This window comes from Chlorocebus sabaeus, chromosome 23 (genome assembly GCF_047675955.1).
Source record: "Chlorocebus sabaeus isolate Y175 chromosome 23, mChlSab1.0.hap1, whole genome shotgun sequence".
Classification (NCBI taxonomy): Eukaryota; Metazoa; Chordata; class Mammalia; order Primates; family Cercopithecidae; genus Chlorocebus; species Chlorocebus sabaeus.
This window is the reverse complement of record NC_132926.1, coordinates 40773904-40796272: the sequence shown is the minus strand read 5'-3', so window position 1 is coordinate 40796272 and position 22369 is coordinate 40773904. Positions and strand designations below refer to the sequence as shown.

Sequence of the window (22369 nt, the reverse complement as noted above, 5' to 3'; positions counted from 1 at the left end):
TAATTATTTCAAACACGTCTTCCCCCTGAAGCGGGTAGCAAAAAATAAAGCATCCTTCAGGCTCATATTTTTAACCATATAACAAGAAAATTATTACAATTTCTGTTCTGAGGAGTAACCTTCATACTTAGTATTTATAAATATTGAAATGTGTGTTAATTTGAGGAAAACATAACAGATATCCATGAAGGCTTATATGTCATGGTAGGTAGTTACTATTCAATACTACAAAAATGTCTCTTGCCCTTAAAACCAGAACACAAGGCTCACCAGACAGATAACTGAGCGGAGTACGGAAAATGTTTACTTCTTTTTTTCTTGAACTATGTAGGACTTAACTTATTGTGCATTGGTAACAGATTGTAGAACATAAGCTGAAAGATAAAATTCTTGACCTTAATGTCTCATCTTAAAAAGAAGCATTGATTGACATTCTATATCTTGCATTACTTAAAAATAATGGGGGAGCGCAGTATATATTGACAAAGATTGGCTTTGTGGTGATCATTGTTGAAGGTGGGGTGGCTATGTGAAGGTTCACTACATATACTCCCTACTGTTGTATAAGTTTGAAATTGTGCATAATACATTTATTTGCAACACAAAGCATAGAAATATCTACTATAATACTATGGTGAGAGCAAAATTTGGGGGGAACGTACACCAGCATTTTCGAAGAATATATACATTTTGGAGACCGAATTCAAAATGAAAAACCGGGCTGCTGTCCCGCACGGAGCCTCTGGGCGCCGCTGTCGGCCAGTGCAGAGCAAGCGCTGACGCCGGGGATCCCTCAGCCTCCAGCCTAGGGATTCCCTGCGCAGCCAACAACAGAAAGAAGAAAACCAGCACACACACAGAAGCTTCCAGCTGGGCAGACTTTGCCCAGCACACCGAATACCCAGGTCCGAGACCCGGGACTCCTCCTGTCCTGGGCCGAATGCTCTTTTAGCGCGGTAGAGTGCACTTTCTCCAGCTGGAAAAAGCGGGGACCCAGCGAGAACCCAAGCGAAAGATGGGAGGGAGCTGCGCACAGAGGCGCCGGGCCGGCCCGCGGCAGGTACTATTTCCCTTGCTACTGCCTTTGTTCTACCCCACGCTGTGTGAGCCGATCCGCTACTCGATTCCAGAGGAGCTGGCCAAGGGCTCGGTGGTGGGGAACCTCGCTAAGGATCTAGGGCTCAGTGTCCTGGATGTGTCGGCTCGCAAGCTGCGAGTTAGCGCAGAGAAGCTGCACTTCAGCGTAGACGCGGAGAGCGGGGACTTACTTGTGAAGGACCGAATAGACCGTGAGCAAATATGCAAAGAGAGAAGAAGATGTGAGTTACAGTTGGAAGCTGTGGTGGAAAATCCTTTAAATATTTTTCATATCATTGTGGTGATTGAGGATGTTAATGACCACGCCCCTCAATTTGATAAAAAGGAAATACATTTAGAAATTTTCGAATCTGCATCCGCTGGTGCACGAATATCGCTTGACCCTGCCACGGATCCCGATATAAACATAAACTCAATTAAAGATTATAAGATAAACTCTAATCCTTATTTTTCATTAATGGTTAGAGTTAATTCCGACGGTGGAAAATACCCAGAGTTATCTCTGGAGAAACTCCTAGACCGGGAAGAACAGAGATCTCATAGCTTGATATTGACTGCCTTGGACGGAGGTGACCCACCAAGAAGTGCCACCGCTCACATACAAATTTCTGTCAAGGACACCAATGATAACCCCCCGGTTTTCAGCAGAGACGAATATAGAATTAGTGTTAGTGAAAATCTGCCCCCTGGGTCCCCTGTGTTGCAAGTGACAGCCACTGACCAGGATGAGGGGGTCAATGCCGAGATAAACTACTACTTCCGAAGCACTGCCCAGAGCACAAAACATATGTTCTTATTGGATGAGAAAACAGGTATGATTAAGAATAACCAGTCATTTGATTTTGAAGATGTAGAAAGGTACACCATGGAAGTGGAAGCGAAGGACGGAGGTGGTCTCTCTGCCCAGTGTAAAGTAATCATAGAAATCCTGGATGAAAACGACAACAACCCAGAAATAATCATAACTTCTCTCTCTGATCAGATTTTGGAGAATTCTCCTCCAGGAATGGTTGTTGCCCTCTTCAAAACACGGGACCTGGATTTCGGAGGAAATGGAGAAGTCAGGTGTAATATAGAAACAGACATTCCATTCAAGATTTATTCTTCTTCCAATAACTACTACAAGCTGGTGACAGATGGAGCCCTGGACCGAGAGCAGACACCAGAATACAATGTAACCATCGTAGCCACTGACAGGGGCAAGCCGCCCCTTTCTTCCAGTAGAAGCATCACCTTGTATGTCACTGACATCAACGACAACGCCCCAGTTTTCGACCAGACGTCCTACGTGGTTCATGTGGCCGAGAACAACCCACCAGGGGCCTCCATTGCGCAAGTGAGCGCCTCTGACCCGGATTTGGGGCTCAACGGCCACATCTCCTACTCTATCGTGGCAAGTGACCTAGAACCCCTGGCGCTGTCGTCACATGTGTCCGTGAGCGCGCAGAGTGGGATGGTCTTCGCGCAGCGCGCCTTTGATCACGAGCAACTGCGCGCCTTCGAGCTCACGCTGCAGGCCCGTGACCATGGCTCGCCCGCGCTCAGCGCCAACGTGAGCCTGCGCGTGTTGGTGGGAGACCGTAATGACAACGCACCGCGCGTGCTGTACCCAGCTCTGGGTCCCGACGGCTCTGCGCTCTTCGACATGGTGCCTCGCTCTGCAGAGCCCGGCTACCTAGTGACTAAGGTGGTAGCGGTGGACGCCGACTCAGGACACAACGCCTGGCTATCCTACCACGTGCTGCAGGCCAGCGAGCCCGGGCTCTTCAGCCTGGGGCTGCGCACTGGTGAGGTGCGCATGGCTCGAGCCTTGGGTGACAGGGACGCAGCCCGCCAGCGCCTGCTGGTCACTGTGCGTGATGGTGGACAGCCGCCACTCTCTGCCACCGCCACCCTGCATCTGGTCTTCGCAGACAACTTGCAAGAGATACTGCCAGACCTCAGAGAGTACGATCGCCCTGTACTCTCTGACCCCCAGGCTGAGCTACAGTTTTACCTGGTGGTGGCCTTGGCCTTAATCTCAGTGCTCTTCCTCCTTGCGGTGATTCTGGCCATTGCCTTGCGCCTGCGATGCTCTCTCAGCCCTACTACTTGGGACTGCTTCCATCCTGGTCTCTGTGTCAAGTCTGGACCTGTAGTTCCCCCCAACTACAGTGAGGGGACTTTGCCTTATTCTTATAATCTGTGCATTGCACATACGGGTACAAAAGAGTTTAATTTCCTAAAATGTAGTGCACCCATACATTCCAATGAAGACATGGTTTGCAGTGTTTCTCCTGGAGCCTTAATTCCACCTCATGGTGGGGAGGATTTGACTTCACATTCTGAGACTCTAACTTCGGTGAGTTTTTTTGTGTGATTTATCTAATAGTCTACTAGTTTCTCATATTTTAGGCATACTACTTTATTTTCATATCTAGAATTATATGTTTAAAACTCATAGCTTTTTATCATCTTTTCTCAATGTTTTGTCAATTGTAGAATGTCACCCGATTGAAGATATTTAGTCTTTGTCTTCTTTTTTTTTTTTTTTTTTTTTTTTTTTTTTGAGATGGAGTCTCTCACTGTCGCCCAGGCTAGAGTGGAGTGGCGCGATCTCAGCTCACTGCAACCTCCGCCTTCTGGGTTCAAGCGATTCTCCTGCCTCAGCCTCCCAAGTAGCTGGGATTACTGGCGCCCCTCACCATGGCTAAATTTTTTGTATTTTTAGTAGAGATGGGGTTTCACTATGTCGACCAGGCTGGTCTCAAACTCCTGACCTCATGATCCTCCCAACTTGGCCTCTCAAAGTGCTGGGATCACAGGTGTGAGCCACCATATTTTGTCAAGTTCTGTCTATCAAACAGAAGCAGTGGTCTTGGCACCTAAGAAAACAAACAAGTAACCTATCTATTCAAATTTGCCAAGACTTAGTGAATTTACCATATCTTATTTATATATTTTTAAAGCTTAAAAATATTCAGAAGGCAGGCCCAGTGGCTCACACCTATAATCACAGCACTTTTGGAGGCTGAAGCAGAAAGTATCACTTGAACCCAAGAATTGAGACCAGCCTGGGCAATATAGGGAGACCCCCCATCTCTACTAAAACAAAAATAAAACAAAACCATTAGCAGAGTGTGGTAGCATTCCCCTGTGGTCCCAGCTACTTGGGAGGCTGAGCTGGGTGGATTGCTTGGTCCTAGGAGGTCAAGGTTGCAGTGAGCCCTGATCTTGCCACTGCACTCCAGCCTGGGTGACAGAGTGTGACCCTGTCTCTAAAGTAAATAAATAAATATGCAGGCAGGGCCAAGTGTGCTGTAATCCCAGCACTTTGGGAGGTGGAGGTGGAGAATCTCTTGAGCCCAGGAATTTGAGACCAGCCTGGGCAACATAGGGAGACCCCATTGCTTCCGAAAATTTAAAACTTAGCAGGGTGTGGTGGCACATTTCTGTGGTCTCAGCTACTCTGGAGGCTGCAGTGGGAGAATCGCTTGAGCCCAGGAAGTCTAGGCGGCAGTGAGCTATGATTGTGCCACTGCACTCCAGCCTGGGTGACAGAGCAGGACCCTGTCTCAAAAAAAAAAAAAAAAAAAAAGACATTTCTAAGAAATGAAATGAAATACTATTGCTGTTGCACTCAGTCTCTGTCTCTGATTCACTGATAGAAGATTTTTGAAGAAAAAAGATAAAATCTTTGAAGAGTTCTATACTTGGAAGGCATAGTGACATAAACACTTCTGAACATCCTATTCTCTGTGTGAAAGAAGTGAACTTCTATACCCTTTGCATTTGAGGGAATAATTGCTACTGGGTTGATGGGCACACACAGTTGAAGATATGTGAACCACTGGACTTTGGCCTCTCATACAAACTGCCTAAGAAAAGAGATTATTTATACTGGTATTAATGCTCTGATGAAAACAGGTCATTTGACATAAACACTTACTTGTTGAAAACCTATATCACTACATCTAACTTTGTTTTCTAAAACTTTCAGTTCTTCAAATTCTACATATTTCTTTTCTCATTACAATGCAAACATTTTAATTTGCAACTGCAATATATGTTCATTTTAGTTTGTGATTGCCTGTTAATCATTTAAATAGGTCCACTTAACTTGTATCCCTATAAGATAAAGTACGTTTTACACAAAAAGGTTCATTAAGGCTCAGTAAAACTATTCTAGAAGAGTACTTTAAAAACCTCTTACACAATCCTAAGCTAAATAAATTTAATGAATTAAGTAGTTAAAATTATAAAGCTTCAGAGTGAACTATGTCATGGAGAGTTTATTTAATGTAGTCTTGTATGAATGTATGCTAAATAAAATTGGACTATTTAAATCACAATTTTAAATTATAACACTTTTCTGAATATACCTAGACACTCATATGACTTAAATAAGTATTATTTACCTTTTATTACAGTATGTACATTTCTGTTGGGAAAACGTGTTGCAAATATATATTTAACCAAACATTATTGTGAAATATTTACAATATTTTCACTCCACTTTGTCACACCTCCAGTAAGAAACCTACATATAGTAAATTATTTAAAGATAGGAGTGGGGAAACCAAAGAATCTACGTAAAATATAATAATCCAACAGAATGGAGTTTACTTTCCAGTCCATGTATAACTTGGGTGCAGTAACTTCTTAGGGCTCTGAGCGCCGCTGTTCACCTACTAGGAGAGAAAACGCAGCCAGAGCTCAATCCGGATTCTCAGGGCTCCAACTACACAAAGCCCCACAAACCGGCTGCTGGGCTGCAGGGAAGCTCACTCCAGAATTTAAAGTGCTCAGGCTACAGAGACACCCTGAAGCCACAGAAAGACAAAGGAACCGGTTGAAACACACAACGTGTCCAGTGAGGACTTTGCAGAATTCTGTAACCAGACTACAATGGCCACTCAAAGGAATCGCTCAAAGGAATCAAAGGATTGCAGTGAGCTGGTCTTGCTCTGCCTCTTCCTCGGGATTCCATTGCAGGCTGGAGCCCGGCAGATCTCCTACTCAATTCCTGAGGAATTAGAGAATGGCTCTTTCGTGGGCAACATCTCCAAAGACTTGGGGCTGGCGCCCCGAGAGCTGGCGGAGCGCGGAGTCCGCATAGTCTCCAGAGGTAGGACGCAGCTTTTCTCTCTGGACCCGCGCAGCGGCAGCTTGGTCACCGCGGGCAGGATAGACCGGGAGGAGCTCTGCGCTCAGAGCTCGCGGTGCCTGGTGAGTTTTAATATCCTTGTGGAAGAAAGGGTGAAACTTTTTGGGATAGAAATAGAAGTAACTGATATAAATGACAATGCTCCAAAATTCCAAGCAGAAAATCTAGACGTAAAAATTAATGAAAATGTCGCCACGGGAATGCGTTTTCCTCTCCCGGAAGCTATTGATCCGGATGTGGGCGTGAACTCCCTGCAGAGCTATCAGCTCAGCCCCAATAGGCACTTCTCCCTAAGAGTTCAGAGCCGTGCCAATGGCGTCAAGTACCCGGAGCTGGTACTGGAGCATGCCCTAGATCGCGAGGAAGAGGCCATTCACCACCTGGTCCTCACCGCCTCCGACGGGGGTGACCCTCTCCGATCTGGCACTGTCCTCGTCAGCGTGACTGTCTTCGATACAAATGACAACGCGCCGGTCTTCACCTTACCAGAATACCGAGTGAGTGTTCCTGAGAATTTGCCTGTGGGCACTCAGCTGCTGACAGTCACAGCCACCGACAGGGACGAAGGTGCCAATGGAGAAGTGACATATTCATTCCGAAAATTACCTGATACGCAATTGTTGAAGTTCCAACTAAACAAATATACTGGAGAAATAAAAATATCAGAAAATCTAGATTATGAAGAAACTGGTTTCTATGAAATAGAAATACAAGCAGAAGATGGAGGAGCATATCTTGCAACTGCAAAAGTGTTGATTACAGTAGAAGATGTAAATGACAACAGTCCAGAGGTAGCCATCACGTCTCTATTTAGTCCAGTGACTGAAGATTCACCTCTGGGAACAGTCGTAGCCCTTTTAAATGTGCATGATTTAGACTCTGAGCAGAATGGACGGGTAACCTGTTCCATTTTGGCGTATCTACCATTTAAATTAGAAAAGTCCATTGATAGTTATTACAGATTGGTGATACACAGAGCCCTTGACAGGGAACAGGTATCCTCTTACAATATCACAGTAACAGCCACAGATGGGGGAAGTCCACCTCTATCAACGGAAATTCACTTTATGCTACAAGTGGCAGATATCAATGACAACCCACCTACCTTCTCTCATGTGTCCTACTTTACCTATATCCCAGAGAACAACGCCAGGGGTGCCTCCATCTTCTCAGTGACAGCGCTGGACCCGGACAGCAAAGAGAATGCCCGGATTATTTACTCCCTGGCTGAAGACACCATCCAGGGGGCACCTCTGTCCTCATACATATCCATCAACTCAGACACTGGCGTCCTGTATGCACTCAGATCCTTTGACTATGAGCAATTCCATGAGCTACAGATGCAGGTGACAGCCAGCGACAGCGGGGATCCTCCACTCAGCAGCAATGTGTCGTTAAGCCTGTTTGTGCTGGACCAGAACGACAATGCGCCGGAGATCCTGTACCCCGCTGTCCCCACAGACGGTTCCACTGGCGTGGAGCTGGCGCCCCGCTCCGCAGAGCCTGGCTACCTGGTGACCAAGGTGGTGGCGGTGGACAGAGACTCGGGCCAGAACGCCTGGCTGTCCTACCGCCTGCTCAAGGCCAGCGAGCCGGGACTCTTCGCGGTGGGGCTGCACACCGGCGAGGTGCGCACGGCGCGAGCCCTGCTGGACAGAGACGCGCTCAAGCAAAGCCTCGTGGTGGCTGTCCAGGACCACGGCCAGCCCCCTCTCTCGGCCACCGTCACGCTCACCGTGGCCGTGGCCGACAGCATCCCCGAAGTCCTGGCGGACCTCAGCAGCCTCGAGTCTCTGGCTAACTCTGGAACCTCAGACCTCACTCTGTACCTGGTGGTAGCGGTGGCTGCGGTCTCCTGCGTCTTCCTGGCCTTCGTCATCGTGCTGCTGGCGCTCAGGCTGCGGCGCTGGCACAAGTCACGCCTGCTGCAGGCTTCAGGAGGCGGCTTGACAGGCATGCCCGGCTCGCACTTTGTGGGCGTGGACGGGGTGCGGGCTTTCCTGCAGACCTATTCCCACGAGGTCTCCCTCACCGCGGACTCGAGGAAGAGTCACCTGATCTTCCCCCAGCCCAACTACGCTGACACGCTCATCAGCCGGGAGAGCTGTGAGAAAAAGGATCCTTTGTCTTTGTTAAATGATTCGAGGTTTCCTTTAGAGGATACCCCATTGGTTCCAGTGAGTTTTACTTTTATTTTTACTCTTTTTCTGTTGTTAAAAAAGATTGGTTTTACTTTTAAATTTGCAGCATGATAGTGGAAAGTGCAAATGCTAAAACACTGATGAGTAGAATTTGATGTTTATTAAGGCTTTTTTTTAACTTTCTGGTAAAATTCACCTAGTCTCAATCAAGGCCTGTATGTCATCAGGCTTTGTTATGATTAGCTTTACAGAACCTTGTAGTTTATAGTGTTGTTGAGTACAATATTGACAATTCTTAAGACAGACTTCCATACAGAAGTGTCTGTCGATTTATATTTCCTCCTGGGTGGTCACACATTGAAACTCCAGCCCCTTAAGCATCACTCTTGTTCTGAAGGCAGTCTGGTAAGAATAGGTAAGTATCAGAAAGAAATGGTCTCTGGAAACACAACCCAAATCCAAGATTACTCAACGCAGTTCTTCCCAAGGAGAAGAGCAATAGGCCTTTTCCAAACTACCTTTTATATGTTTTTAAATTTATCCTTCGTGGCGATAGTTGCAGTTGAATATACTAAGTTTTTCATTAATATTGAATTAACTTATTTATAACAATGTATACTTAGATTTTTCCTGCCCTATTTATACCTGATAACACTGAAGCATCCTTTTTGCATACAATTCTCTAATTTCCCACTACTATGTGGAAGATACAGCATTTTAATGTAACTTGTGTTGGTCAGTAGGGATCCTGAAGAGGCTATAGAGGGTGAAATTAGAACATTTGGGGTTCTGCTTTTGTCTTTTTTGTTAAATGTTCTAATCACTAAGGCTGAAAGTAAATATGGATTGGGAAGACAGATAAATTTGTACATGTTCCCAAGAACAGGAGCAACAGATATATGACAAAGCTATTTCAGTGGCTGTTTAATGCATAGGGAGGCAAACACCTGAAACTCTGAAAATTCTGAAATTGAGAGGCAAAATAAACTTAGAGTCAAGAAGGAAATGCCATTTCTGCAGATCAGAATATAAGCACCAAAAATAAAAAAATAATATATGCAAATAAGTAAGGGAAATTATCTAAACAAAGGATCAGTGGAGGTACTGATGAGTTCATTTAGTTCAATGAAAATAGTGATGTATTAGGTTGATCTCTTAATTTCATTACTAATATTCTAAATGTGGTAGCATAAGGTCAAAAAGCATTCCAAAGTTTCTCAAGACCCTTTGAAGACCATGACTTTTTTCAGGCCAGTCAACATTTGTTCAGTGATAGGTCTATGGAAGGAAAGCACACTCCTTAGGATCATAGTTATTAACTATTAAGCCTTTGAAACTATTATTTCATATTTGTGTTCATAAGAGTCAAAATTATTGTGCATTCATCTCAAATGAAAAATACAGATATTTTTTAAAAAACTACTCTTTTGACATTGTAGCTATTGTAAGAAAATATTTTTAAATATGGTTATTTAAAAGCAATACAGGACACCCTGGATGATGGTAATGACTAGAGCAATGGTTGCATTGCAGTACTTAAATATGAAATTAGGAATTATTACTTTCTAGGTGAATATAGGTTAGAATTGAAGACGAAAAAAAATGTTGCTTATCTTCAGTACTTCCAGCTTCATAGATAATTACTCTTAAAAGGAACAAGAATGACTGCCTCTGGATGGAGGAAGTGGAGAGCAATGGGCCATAGGATAGGAGACCTATAAACCTTCATGCTATATTCTTTTGTACCTCTTTAAATTTTGAAGAAAAAATATTCATTTATTCAAGATATATGTAAATTTTAGTACATAAAACGATAAGCTAGTTATGACCACGTGGAAATATATTTCCTGATGTAAAGGAATCACTGAGGAATAAGATTCAAATATTTTGGCTGTCAACTCAAAAAATTCCTTGAAAGAGATAAAGTCAAGCTGCAGTCCCAAACGGAGCCTCTGGGCGCCGCTGTCGGCCAGTGCAGAGCAAGCGCTGACGCCGGGGATCCCTCAGCCTCCAGCCTAGGATTCCCTGCGCAGCCAACAACAGAAAGAAGAAAACCAGCACACACACAGAGGCTCCCGGCTGGGCAGACTTTGCCCAGCACACCAGATTCCCAGCTCCGAGACCCGGGACTCCTCCTGTCCTGGGCCGAATGCTCTTTTAGCGCGGTAGAGTGCACTTTCTCCAGCTGGAAAAAGCGGGGACCCAGCGAGAACCCAAGCGAACGATGGGAGGGAGCTGCGCGCAGAGGCGCCGGGCCGGCCCGCGGAAGGTACTATTTCCCTTGCTGCTGCCTTTGTTCTACCCTGCGCTGGGTGAGCCGATCCGCTACTCGATTCCGGAGGAGCTGGCCAAGGGCTCGGTGGTGGGGAACCTCGCTAAGGATCTAGGGCTCAGTGTCCTGGATGTGTCGGCTCGAAAGCTGCGAGTTAGCGCGGAGAAGCTGCACTTCAGCGTAGACGCGGAGAGCGGGGACTTACTTGTGAAGGACCGAATAGACCGTGAGCAAATATGCAAAGAGAAAAGAAGATGTGAGTTGCAATTGGAAGCTGTGGTGGAAAATCCTTTAAATATTTTTCATATCATTGTGGTGATTGAGGATATTAATGACCACGCCCCTCAATTCCAGAAAGATGAAATAAACTTAGAAATCAGTGAATCTGTCAGCCCGGGGATGGGAACAATTCTTGAGTCTGCAGAAGATCCTGATATTAGTATGAATTCGCTGAGCAAATACCAACTAAGTCCTAACGAGTATTTCTCATTGGTGGAGAAAGACAATCCTGATGGTGGCAAATATCCAGAATTAGTATTGCAGAAGACTCTGGACCGAGAAACGCAGAGCGCTCACCACTTGGTACTGACTGCCTTAGATGGTGGGGACCCTCCCCGAAGCGGTACTGCTCAGATAAGAATCCTGGTAATAGATGCCAATGACAACCCCCCAGTGTTCAGCCAGGACGTGTACAGGGTCAGCCTACGGGAAGGCGTGCCTCCAGGCACCTCCATCCTGAGAGTGAAGGCCACTGACCAGGACGAGGGCATCAACTCGGAGATCACTTATTCCTTCCTTGGTGTGGCTGACAAAGCTCAGCACGTGTTCTCTCTGGATTACGCTACAGGAAACATTCGAACTCAGCAGCCTTTGGATTTTGAAGAAGTGGAAAGATATACGATGAACATAGAGGCAAAAGACCGAGGATCTCTCTCAACACGTTGTAAAGTAATTATAGAAGTTCTAGACGAAAATGACAACAGCCCAGAAATAATCATCACGTCACTCTCTGATCAGATTATGGAGGATTCCCCTCCAGGAGTGGTTGTTGCCCTCTTCAAAACACGGGACCGAGACTCAGGGGAAAATGGGGAAGTCAGGTGTAGTTTAAGTAGAGGTGTTCCATTTAAGATTCATTCTTCTTCTAATAATTACTACAAGCTAGTAACAGATGGGGCCCTGGATCGGGAGCAGACCCCAGAGTACAACGTCACCATCGCAGCCACCGACAGAGGCAAGCCTCCGCTCTCCTCCAGCAAAACCATAACCTTGCACATCACTGACGTCAACGACAACGCGCCGGTTTTCGGACAGTCCGCCTACCTGGTCCATGTGCCAGAAAACAACCAGCCAGGTGCCTCCATAGCGCAAGTCAGTGCCTCTGACCCAGACTTCGGGCCCAATGGCCGTGTCTCCTACTCTCTCGTTGCCAGCGACCTGGAGTCACGAACGCTGTCGTCCTACGTGTCCGTGAGCGCGCAGAACGGGGTGGTGTTCGCGCAGCGCGCCTTTGACCACGAGCAACTGCGCGCCTTCGAGCTCACGCTGCAGGCCTGCGACCAGGGCTCGCCCGCGCTCAGCGCCAATGTGAGCCTGCGCGTGTTGGTGGGCGACCGTAACGACAACGCACCGCGGGTGCTGTACCCTGCGCTGGGTCCCGACGGCTCCGCGGTCTTCGACACAGTGCCGCGGGCCGCACAGCCAGGCTACCTGGTGACCAAGGTGGTGGCCGTGGACGCCGACTCGGGGCACAATGCCTGGCTGTCCTACCACGTGGTGCATGCCAGTGAGCCCGGGCTCTTCAGCCTGGGGCTGCGAACTGGCGAGGTGCGCATGGCGCGTGCTTTGGGTGACAAGGACTCGGTCCGCCAGCGCCTGCTAGTCGCTGTAAGAGATGGAGGACAGCCACCCCTTTCAGCCACTGCCATGCTGCACCTGGTGTTCGCAGATAGCTTGCAAGAGGTACTGCCGGATTTCAGCGACCGTCCCACACCCTCTGACTCCCAGGCTGAGATGCAGTTTTACCTGGTGGTGGCCTTGGCCTTGATTTCTGTGCTCTTTCTACTCGCGGTGATTCTAGCTATCGCTCTACGCCTAAGACAGTCTTTCAGCCCTACTGCAAGGGGCTGCTTTGAGTCAGTTCTCTGCTCCAAGTCCGGACCTGTAGGTCCCCCCAGCTACAGTGAGGGAACGTTGCCCTATGCCTATAATTTTTGTGTGCCTGGGGATCAAATGAATCCTGAATTTAATTTCCTCACATCTGTTGATCATTGTCCAGCCACACAAGATAACTTCAACAAAGATAGCTCTTCCATGCTACTGGCTAGCATTTTAACTCCTAGCTTGGAAGCAAATAAGATTCTTAAACAGGTAAGTATTTAAAATGTATTTAATCCTTTTTGTATTACAATATGCCAATATATTCCAATATAGTGATATTATTTTAAGATTCTAGATAACCTCTTCATAGAGTTCCCAAAATATAGGTCAAATTTATGGCTATCATTGTTAAAACAAAAGTTTAAATTAAATGCCTCAATCTTCCTACTATTCAAAGACATTTTAAGGCCATCTACATGGGTAATCTCCGGTGACATTTTTTATGAAATAAAATACCTTTTGGTTAAAAATATAAAATACAGGTATATTTTCACGGTATGGTATTTTAATTGAAACCCTGATGCTATTCAATTTTTCTCAAGTGTTTCATTTACTCAATAAAGGAACACTTGTAAGAATTATAGTTAGGCATCCTACCTGATGATTTTATCGGGACCATGTTATTTCCACTTCCAGAAATGTCGTTCTTTTCAGTCGGTTAAAATGAATTGGAACCAATTATAATCTACAAGTTTTCAACTCCAGTAATATTTTGAAAACTTTCTTAAAATTAAGCAAGTCCTTTTAATAATTACTCCTTTCGTGGGTGTTATTGGTAAAGTTTTAACATCACATAATATAAGCATTGTGTATAATCGTTTTTAAGCTCTACAAATACGTGAGATTCACGAAGAGGTGAGCGTAATCATTTCTTCTGGAATTTCTTAGTCGTTGCAATAATAAGAATGGGCTCTAGGCGCCGCTGTTCACCAATCAGGGAATGGGAAGCTGCGCGCTATTGAGTCCCTCCCTCCTCCGCCTCTACCACACAAAGCAGAATGAGATGGATACTCACTGGAGACTTAGAAGTATTTTCCTGCACTTTCTGATGTATTTTGGATGCAGTCGGCCTAGGACTTCATAGATACATAAACCGATTCACAACCAACCAGCTCGAGAAATCGCGGAATATCGGCTTAGAGCCTGCCATGGCGAATCCGCTACAGCGCCTGGACCGCAGTGGGCTGGTGCTGCTGTGCATTTTCCTGGGGACGCTGCGGGGGTTCCGGGCCGGGCAGATCCGATATTCGGTGCCCGAAGAAACCGAAAAAGGCTACTTCGTGGGCAATATCTCCAAGGACCTGGGGCTGGAGCCCCGGGAGCTGGCGAAGCGCGGAGTCCGCATCGTCTCCAGAGGGAAGACACAGCTTTTCGCTGTGAATCCGCGAAGCGGCAGCTTGATCACGGCAGGCAGGATAGACCGGGAGGAGCTCTGTGAGACGGTGTCCTCCTGTTTTTTAAATATGGAACTTCTCGTGGAAGACACCTTGAAGATTTACGGAGTGGAGGTGGAAATAATCGATATTAATGATAACGCCCCCAGCTTCCAGGAAGACGAAGTGGAGATAAAAGTCAGTGAGCACGCAATTCCTGGGGCGCGATTTGCTCTTCCTAATGCTAGGGATCCAGATGTGGGCGTGAATTCCCTCCAGAGCTACCAGCTCAGCCCTAATAGTTACTTTTCCTTGCAACTACGGGGCAGAATGGATGGGGCCAAGAATCCAGAGCTAGTACTGGAGGGAAGCCTGGACCGAGAGAAAGAGGCTGGTCACCTGCTCCTCCTCACAGCTTTAGATGGAGGCGATCCCATCCGAAAGGGCTCAGTTCCCATTCGTGTGGTGGTCCTCGATGTAAATGACCACATCCCAGTGTTTACACAGTCCGTATATCGCGTGAGCGTTCCAGAAAACATCAGCTCTGGAACTCGGGTGCTGGTGGTTAATGCAACGGATCCAGACGAGGGAATCAACGGGGAAGTAATGTATTCATTTCGGAACATGGAAAGCAAGGCTTCTGAAATATTCCAATTGGATTCACAAACTGGAGAAGTTCTAGTACGGGGGTCTCTGGATTTTGAAAAATATGGATTCTATGAGATGGAAATTCAAGGCCAAGATGGTGGAGGTCTCTTTACCACCGCGATGATGTTGATCACTGTTGTGGATGTGAATGATAACGCTCCAGAAATAACTATCACCTCTTCTATTAATTCAATTCTGGAAAACTCTCCTCCAGGTACAGTCATTGCTCTTCTAAATGTGCAAGATCAAGATTCTGGAGAAAATGGTCAAGTCTCCTGTTTTATTCCTAACCACTTGCCTTTTAAATTAGAAAAGACTTATGGAAATTATTACAAATTGATAACAAGCAGAGTGCTGGACAGGGAGTTGGTCCAGAGCTACAATATAACGTTGACAGCCACAGACCAGGGAAGCCCGCCTCTGTCTGCAGAAACTCATATCTGGCTGAATGTGGCAGATGACAACGATAACCCTCCTGTTTTTCCTCACTCCTCTTACTTTGCCTATATTCCCGAAAACAACCCCAGGGGTGCCTCCATCTTCTCAGTGACTGCCCTCGACCCGGACAGTAAACAGAATGCCCTGGTCACTTACTCTCTGACGGATGACACTGTCCAGGGGGTGCCTCTATCCTCTTATGTCTCTATTAACTCCAACACTGGTGTTCTCTATGCCCTACAATCTTTCGACTATGAGCAGTTTCGAGACTTACAACTGAGAGTGATAGCACGTGACAGCGGGGACCCGCCCCTCAGCAGCAATGTGTCGCTGAGCCTGTTCGTGCTGGATCAGAACGACAATGCGCCTGAGATCCTGTACCCCGCCCTCCCCACAGACGGTTCCACTGGCGTGGAGCTGGCGCCCCGCTCTGCAGAACCTGGCTACCTGGTGACCAAGGTGGTTGCGGTGGACAAAGATTCAGGCCAGAACGCCTGGCTGTCCTACCGCCTGCTCAAGGCCAGCGAGCCGGGACTTTTCGCGGTAGGGGAGCACACAGGCGAGGTGCGCACGGTGCGGGCCCTGCTGGACAGAGACGCGCTCAAGCAGAGCCTCGTGGTGGCCGTCCAGGACCACGGCCAGCCCCCTCTCTCGGCCACCGTCACGCTCACCGTGGCTGTGGCCGACAGCATCCCCGAAGTCCTGGCGGACCTCGTCAGCCTCGAGTCTCTGGCTAACTCTGAAACCTCAGACCTCACGCTGTACTTGGTAGTGGCGGTGGCCGCAGTCTCCTGCATCTTCCTGGTCTTTGTCGTCGTGCTGCTGGCACTCAGGCTGTGGCGCTGGCATAAGTCACGCCTGCTACGGGCTTCTGAAGGCGGGCTGGCAGGTATGCCCACCTCACACTTCGTAGGCATGGACGGGGTGCAGGCTTTCCTGCAGACCTATTCCCACGAGGTCTCCCTCACCTCGGACTCTCGGAAGAGTCACCTGATTTTCCCCCAGCCCAACTATGGGGACACGCTCATCAGCCAGGAGAGCTGTGAGAAAAGCGAACCACTCTTGATAGCTGAAGACTCAGCTATCATTTTAGGCAAATGTGACCCGACAAGTAATCAGGTGAGATTTATTTCTCTGCCTCCTAATTGTTGGTGTCTTGGCACAAGTCTTTTAAGGAGATGTTTATTGAGCCTATTATGAAAACTGTTTGGGGGGGGCGGCATATATTTATTTCATTTATATTTAGAGCAATACATGTGAGTTTTACTTTGCCTTTCATGAGATTACCATAATCTTTCAGAACGTTTTTGTGAAAGTCATTTTTCAGTCCTGGCATATTTTCTTTTGATTTCAAAGGGGCCATTCAACTATGCTGGCTTGGTTTGTAGTAAGTTGAATTTTAGTATTATTTTTCTATTATCAGTATATGAGGCTATCAATTTACTATATATAGATACAAATTAATGATTCACAAACACTTTTTATTTCCATTTCAATTTTGCAGTGCCTTCACTGATTTGTAGTTATATTCCACCATTATTTGCTATTACTGCTAATGTTCAAATTTAGATCCTGTCGATTTAATAGCATGCTCCCTCTAGCTCTCTTTCTCATCTATCTATCTATACACATGCACACACACTTACACATGTAAGCTTTTCTCTGAGCAATTTTGTTTTGATTCTTGTTGGCTGGTAATATGTTTAGATCCTGTTGACTATTTCAACTTTGTCTCATTTCTTCATCCTATCAACACAGACATATTTACTGGCTTTTAACTACTGGATTTCCTTGGGAGATAAAATTTAGATGACATTTTTTCTTAAGCTCTAGATATCTTTTCCATTACTATGGTGAAGTTGCATTGACTGGTCTGAGGAAATAATTGAATTATTGAACTGGTATTATTTCCTTTTATTCTTTTACTTTGGTGTCTGCGTTTGTATGTATGGAAGGCTTTTTAATGTAGTAAATCCATATATAGAAATGACTTGATTTTGATTCAGTGCTTCTCAAAAAGCTATTTTCAAATATGCTAAAGATGTCTATAGATTTATTCAAATAGAATAGTTTGTGAATATATAAATAGATTGAAGGTATTTGGACTTTAATGAAACTGATTTAGCTAGTATCCTTCTGGCTATTTTTTGTTCATTTTCAGTGTACTTGGGAGTCATAGATTCCTTCTTTCTTTCCTTTATAAGGTCTTTCTTATGGCAAATAGTACATTCAGTTCTTTTATTCAGACCAACTTGTTACTGAAGCTTGATAGTTGCCTGACATACATGTTATCTGAAGCAATGTCTAGGAAAGTCAAATGAGGAATGGAGACTTATCTAGGGCTTTTGATCACAGGAATAATTTCCATAATCAATTCACTTAACACTCTCGCATCACTTCTAGGTATTTGCCCCAAATTACTTCCTTATTTATGTTCCCTTTCAAGTTTATTTTTCTCATTTAGGAATTTACCTTATGTCATTAGTTGTAAACTGACTATCTAGGGCTTGCACAAAAAATAATTTTAACTGTAGGAAAGGCAAGTCTTCCAACAGATGCCTACATTCGTCTTGAAGTCAAGAAAAATGTTGGGGTATTTTGAGCATCTAGAGATAGGATTTATACTTGTGGAATTCCAAACTGAGAAAATGGATGTAAGGCATTGTACTTTGACTAGAACTAAATAAAAAGGATATGAGGTATTTGGCTGGGAAAAGGAGATTGTTCCATATTATAAAGCCTCATCTAAACTAACTGGGAGCTTGCACCCAAGACTTTGGAGAACAAAAAGGAAGGGTTGGCTTTGAAATGTGATATTAAGATGGTTATGTTGATTTGGAGGTAGTGATAAAGTTCTGTTAAGGTATAACATATAGTCCCATTAAATAGAGGATAAAAATAAAACACCCTCACATTTCATGTTATTAAATTCCTAAGGCTACCTACTAGGCTATACCTTTATATTCTGTTTATGATTAAAGTGTAAAACACTTAATAATCCTTTTCAGAAACCTCTTTTATAAGTGATAAGAAAGGTTTGGCTATCTTTATTCTGAATATGCCCTATATAGCTTTCAGTGCTCCTCCAGTTTTCTCTGATAAAACTAAGAGGAAAATTATCTGCACATCAGATTGAAAATAATTAATACTGCATATCATTTCATAGTGGTCAAAATTTTCCCATACCACTTGGTGGGGATGTTTTCCCACATTGTTTTTGTTGTACATCAGGAGAGAAGACTTTGCCTAGTTCTTCCAATATGTGCATTGCTTCTGCTTAGAAAAAAAGAAACTTGGGCCGGTGCGGTGGCTCACGCCTGTAATCCCATCACTTTGGGAGGCTGAGGTGGGTGGATCACGAGGTCAGGAGATAGAGACCATCCTGCCTAACATGGTGAAACCCTGTCTCTACTAAAAATACAAAAAATTAACCAGGCGTGGTGGCGGGCGCCTGTAGTCCCAGCTACTGGGGAAACTGAGGCAGGAGAATGGCCTGAACCTGGGAGGCAGAGCTTGCAGTGAGCAGAGATCGTGTCACTGCACTGCAGCCTGGGCAAAAGAGTGAGACTCCATCTCAAAAAAAAAAAAAAAAAAAAAGAAAGAAAAGAAAAGAAAAAAAGAAAAAAGAAAAAAACGTTTAACTTCTCTTTACTGGGCTAATGACTGTTCTATAGGATCCCATCTCTAAGGAATCTTCTTTGGTAGTAAACACTGGAAAATAGTCACTACCAAAACTCTTAAAGTGTCTAGTTTCCTATGCATTAATCCAACACATCAGTCTAAATTTTGAATGCTATTGAATTAGCAAAGTCTTCCGGGTACAGTTTTCTAAATAGACTCAGAGCCCCGCTGTTGGCCAATGTGCTGCAAGAGCTGGAGCCTGGGATCTACCAGGACTATATTCTGCTCAGTCACAGAAGAAAGTCGGAAAGGAAAGTGGCCAAGACTTGGGCTTTCTGCTCCCTCAAATCTGATTCCTTACGGATTGGGGTGCCTTCAAACTGGGAGCATTGGGTTTTCTATGTGTGGAAGTAAATATTTTAAAAGCACTTTGTGAAACATTTTCTCTTAACGTCGGAGACTGCAGCAACGCACGGGAAGGATGGGAAACAGGGTGAAGCAGAGAAGCAGGACCCGGCGGCGGCAAATACTCTTCCCTTTCCTGCTGCCTTTGTTCTGCAGGATGCCCTCGGAGCAGATCCACTACTCTAATCCAGAAGAAACGGTCCGGGGCTCGGTGGTGGGGAACGTTGCTGAGGACATGGGGCTGCATGTTCAGGATTTATTGACCCGAAACCTTAGAGTTAGTACAGAGGAACAGTCCTTTACCGTGAACACGGAGAATGGGAACATTCTTGTGAGTGACAGAATAGATCGAGAGTCACTCTGTCCTCAAAATCCTGTGTCATACCCTCAGAAATTGTACCAGAGAATCCTCTAAATGTTTTTCACATAAATGTGATGATAGAAGATATAAATGATAATCCACCTTATTTTCCCCAAAATAGCATTGTTTCACAAATCAATGAGCTAGCAATTCCAGGCACTCAGTTTGGCCTGGTATCTGCTATAGATGCAGATGTAGGGCTCACTGTCTCCAGAGTTACCAGCTCAGCTCTAATGAACATTTCTCTCTGATGATGGACAAGACTGAAGGCAAGAATGCTCCAGAATTAGTGCTGGAGAAGCCCCTGGACCAGGAAGAATAGAGCTCTCATCTCCTGGTCCTGAAAGCAGCAGATGGGGGTGACCCAGTCCTAACTGGCACTGCTGCAATTCAAATTAAGGTCACTGATGGCAACGATAATGCCCTAGTTTTTAGCCAGGATGTATACAAAGTCAGCCTTAGAGAGAATGTGCCCCCAGGCACCTGTGTGCTAAAGGTGACAGCCACTGACCAGGATGAGGATGTCAGTGCAGAGATCACCTACTCTTTCAAATCCCTACCAGATGATATTGGAAATATGTTTGTGCTAGACCATCAAAATGGGGAAATTAAATCCAAAGACTTAATAGACTTCGAAATTTATAGCAGTTATACCATGAGCATAGAGGCGAAGGATGGTGGAGGCATGACCAGCGAATGTAAAATTATGCTAGAAATCCTAGATGAGAACGACAACGCCCCAGACGTGGTTTTTACTTCGGTGTCCAGTTCTGTAACTGAGGTTGCAGAACCCTGGACGGCGATCATTCTGTTCAAAACACATGATAAAGATTCGGGAGAAAATGGGGAGGTCACATGCCTCATAAACAAAAGAATTCCTTTTAGAATGGAATCTTCCGCCAATAATGACTATAAGCTTGTAACAGATGGGACCCTGGATTGGGACCCCGGAGTACAAGGTCACCATCACTGCCACTGACAGGGGCAAGCCTCCGCTCTCATCCAGCACAAGCGTCACCCTATACATTGGTGACGTCAACGACAGTGCTCCGGTTTTCCACCAGGTCTCCTACGGGGTCCACGTGGCCGAAAACAACCCTCTCGGAGCCTCCATCACACAAGTCAGCGCCTCTGACCTGGACCTAGGGCTGAATGGCCAAGTCTCCTGCTCCATTGTTACCAGTGACTTGGAGCTGCGGGCACTGTCGTCCTACGTGTCCGTGAGTGCACAGAGCGGGGTGGTGTTCGCACAGCGCGCCTTCGAACACGAGCAACTGCGCGCCTTCGAGCAGCTGCGCGCCTTGGAGTTCAAGCTGCAGGCCCACGACCAGGGCTCACCTGCGCTCAGTGCCAACGTAAGCCTGCGCGAGTTGGTGGGCGACCTCAATGACAATGTGCGGCAGGTGCTGTACCCCGCGCTGGGGTCCGATGGCTCCGCACTCTTCGATATGGTGCCACGCACCGCAGAGTCTGGCTACCTGGTGACCAAGGTGGTGGCGTTGGACGCAGATTCGGGACGCGAAGATTGGCTGTCCTACCACGTGCTGCAGGCCATCCAGCCCGGGCTCTTCAGCCTGGGGCTGCCCACGGGCTAGGTGCGCACTGTGCGTGCCTTGGGCTACAGTGACTCGGCCCGACAGTGCCTGCTGGTTGCTGTGCATGACGGAGGACAGCCGCCCCCCTCTGCCACCGCTACACTTCACCTAGTCTTCACAGACAGCCTGCAGGAGGCACTGCCAGACTTCATTGACCGTCCTGTGGCCTCTAATTCCCAGGCAAACCTGCAGATTTACTTGGTCGTGGCCTTGGCCTTGGCCTTGATTTCTATGCTCTTCTTCCTCGCAGTGATTTTGGCGGTCGCCTTGTCCAACCCCTCTGCCTGGGGTTGGTTTCACCCTGGCCTGTGTTCTAAGACTTGACGGGGTTTCTCCCAACTACAATGAGGGAACTTTGCTTTATTCCTGCAATCTGTATGTTCCTTCGGATTCTAGAAAAAGAAGATTTAATTTTCTCACCGTGCCGGGCGCGGTGGCTCAAGCCTGTGGTCCCAGCACTTTGGGAGGCTGAGACGGGCGGATCACGAGGTCAGGAGATCGAGACCATGCTGGCTAACACGGTGAAACCCCGTCTCTACTAAAAAAAAAAAAATACAAAAAACTAGCTGGGCGAGGTGGCAGGCACCTGTAGTCCCGGGAGGCAGAGCTTGCAGTGAACCCAGATCGCGCCACTGCACTCCAGCCTGGGCGACAAAGCGAGACTCCGTCTCAAAAAATAATAATAATAATAATAATAATAATAATAATAATAATAATTTTCTCACGGTGACACCAGAAACAGTCCCCCCACAAGATCTTTCTTTTTTTTTTTTCTTTTTTTTTTTTTTGAGTCGGAGTCCCGCTCTGACCTTGTGATCCGCCCGCCTTGGCCTCCCAAAGTGCTGGGATTACAGGTGTGAGCCACTGCGCCCCACCCGGAGACATTCTTTATACACTCACATACACACACACACACACACACACACATGAGAAGTGGGTATTGATACTGCTGTCATTGAGATATTTTAATTGAAGAATAAATTTTTTTCCTGTGGTATTTCTTGGGACATCAATATCTTGAGCATATAAGGCTTTTTCTTTAATCTATTAACTATAAATTTTGAGGAAAATGCATGAGAAAATGCTTTTTTAAAAAAAAAAAATTGAGATT

At 46.0% G+C, this 22369-nt stretch overlaps 1 protein-coding gene across 17 annotated transcripts in view; it reads left to right on the top strand.

The window, feature by feature from the left end:
- LOC103245184 (protocadherin gamma-C4) overlaps positions 1–22369 on the top strand; it is a 179238-nt gene that overhangs the window by 68153 nt on the left and 88716 nt on the right. Inside the window, exon 1 of one of the 17 annotated variants that reach the window (XM_038006802.2) lies at positions 734–3439. The exons of 12 other annotated variants lie outside the window; for them this stretch is intronic. In XM_038006802.2, coding sequence (XP_037862730.2) covers positions 1016–3439 — 2424 coding nt within the window. In that variant the 5' untranslated portion in view covers positions 734–1015. Of the gene's footprint in view, positions 1–733; positions 3440–5581; positions 8422–10382; positions 13028–13360; positions 16396–22369 lie in introns of those variants that run through there. 4 more of the 17 variants (XM_038006793.2, XM_038006817.2, XM_038006821.2 and 1 more) reach the window with 4 other exon arrangements.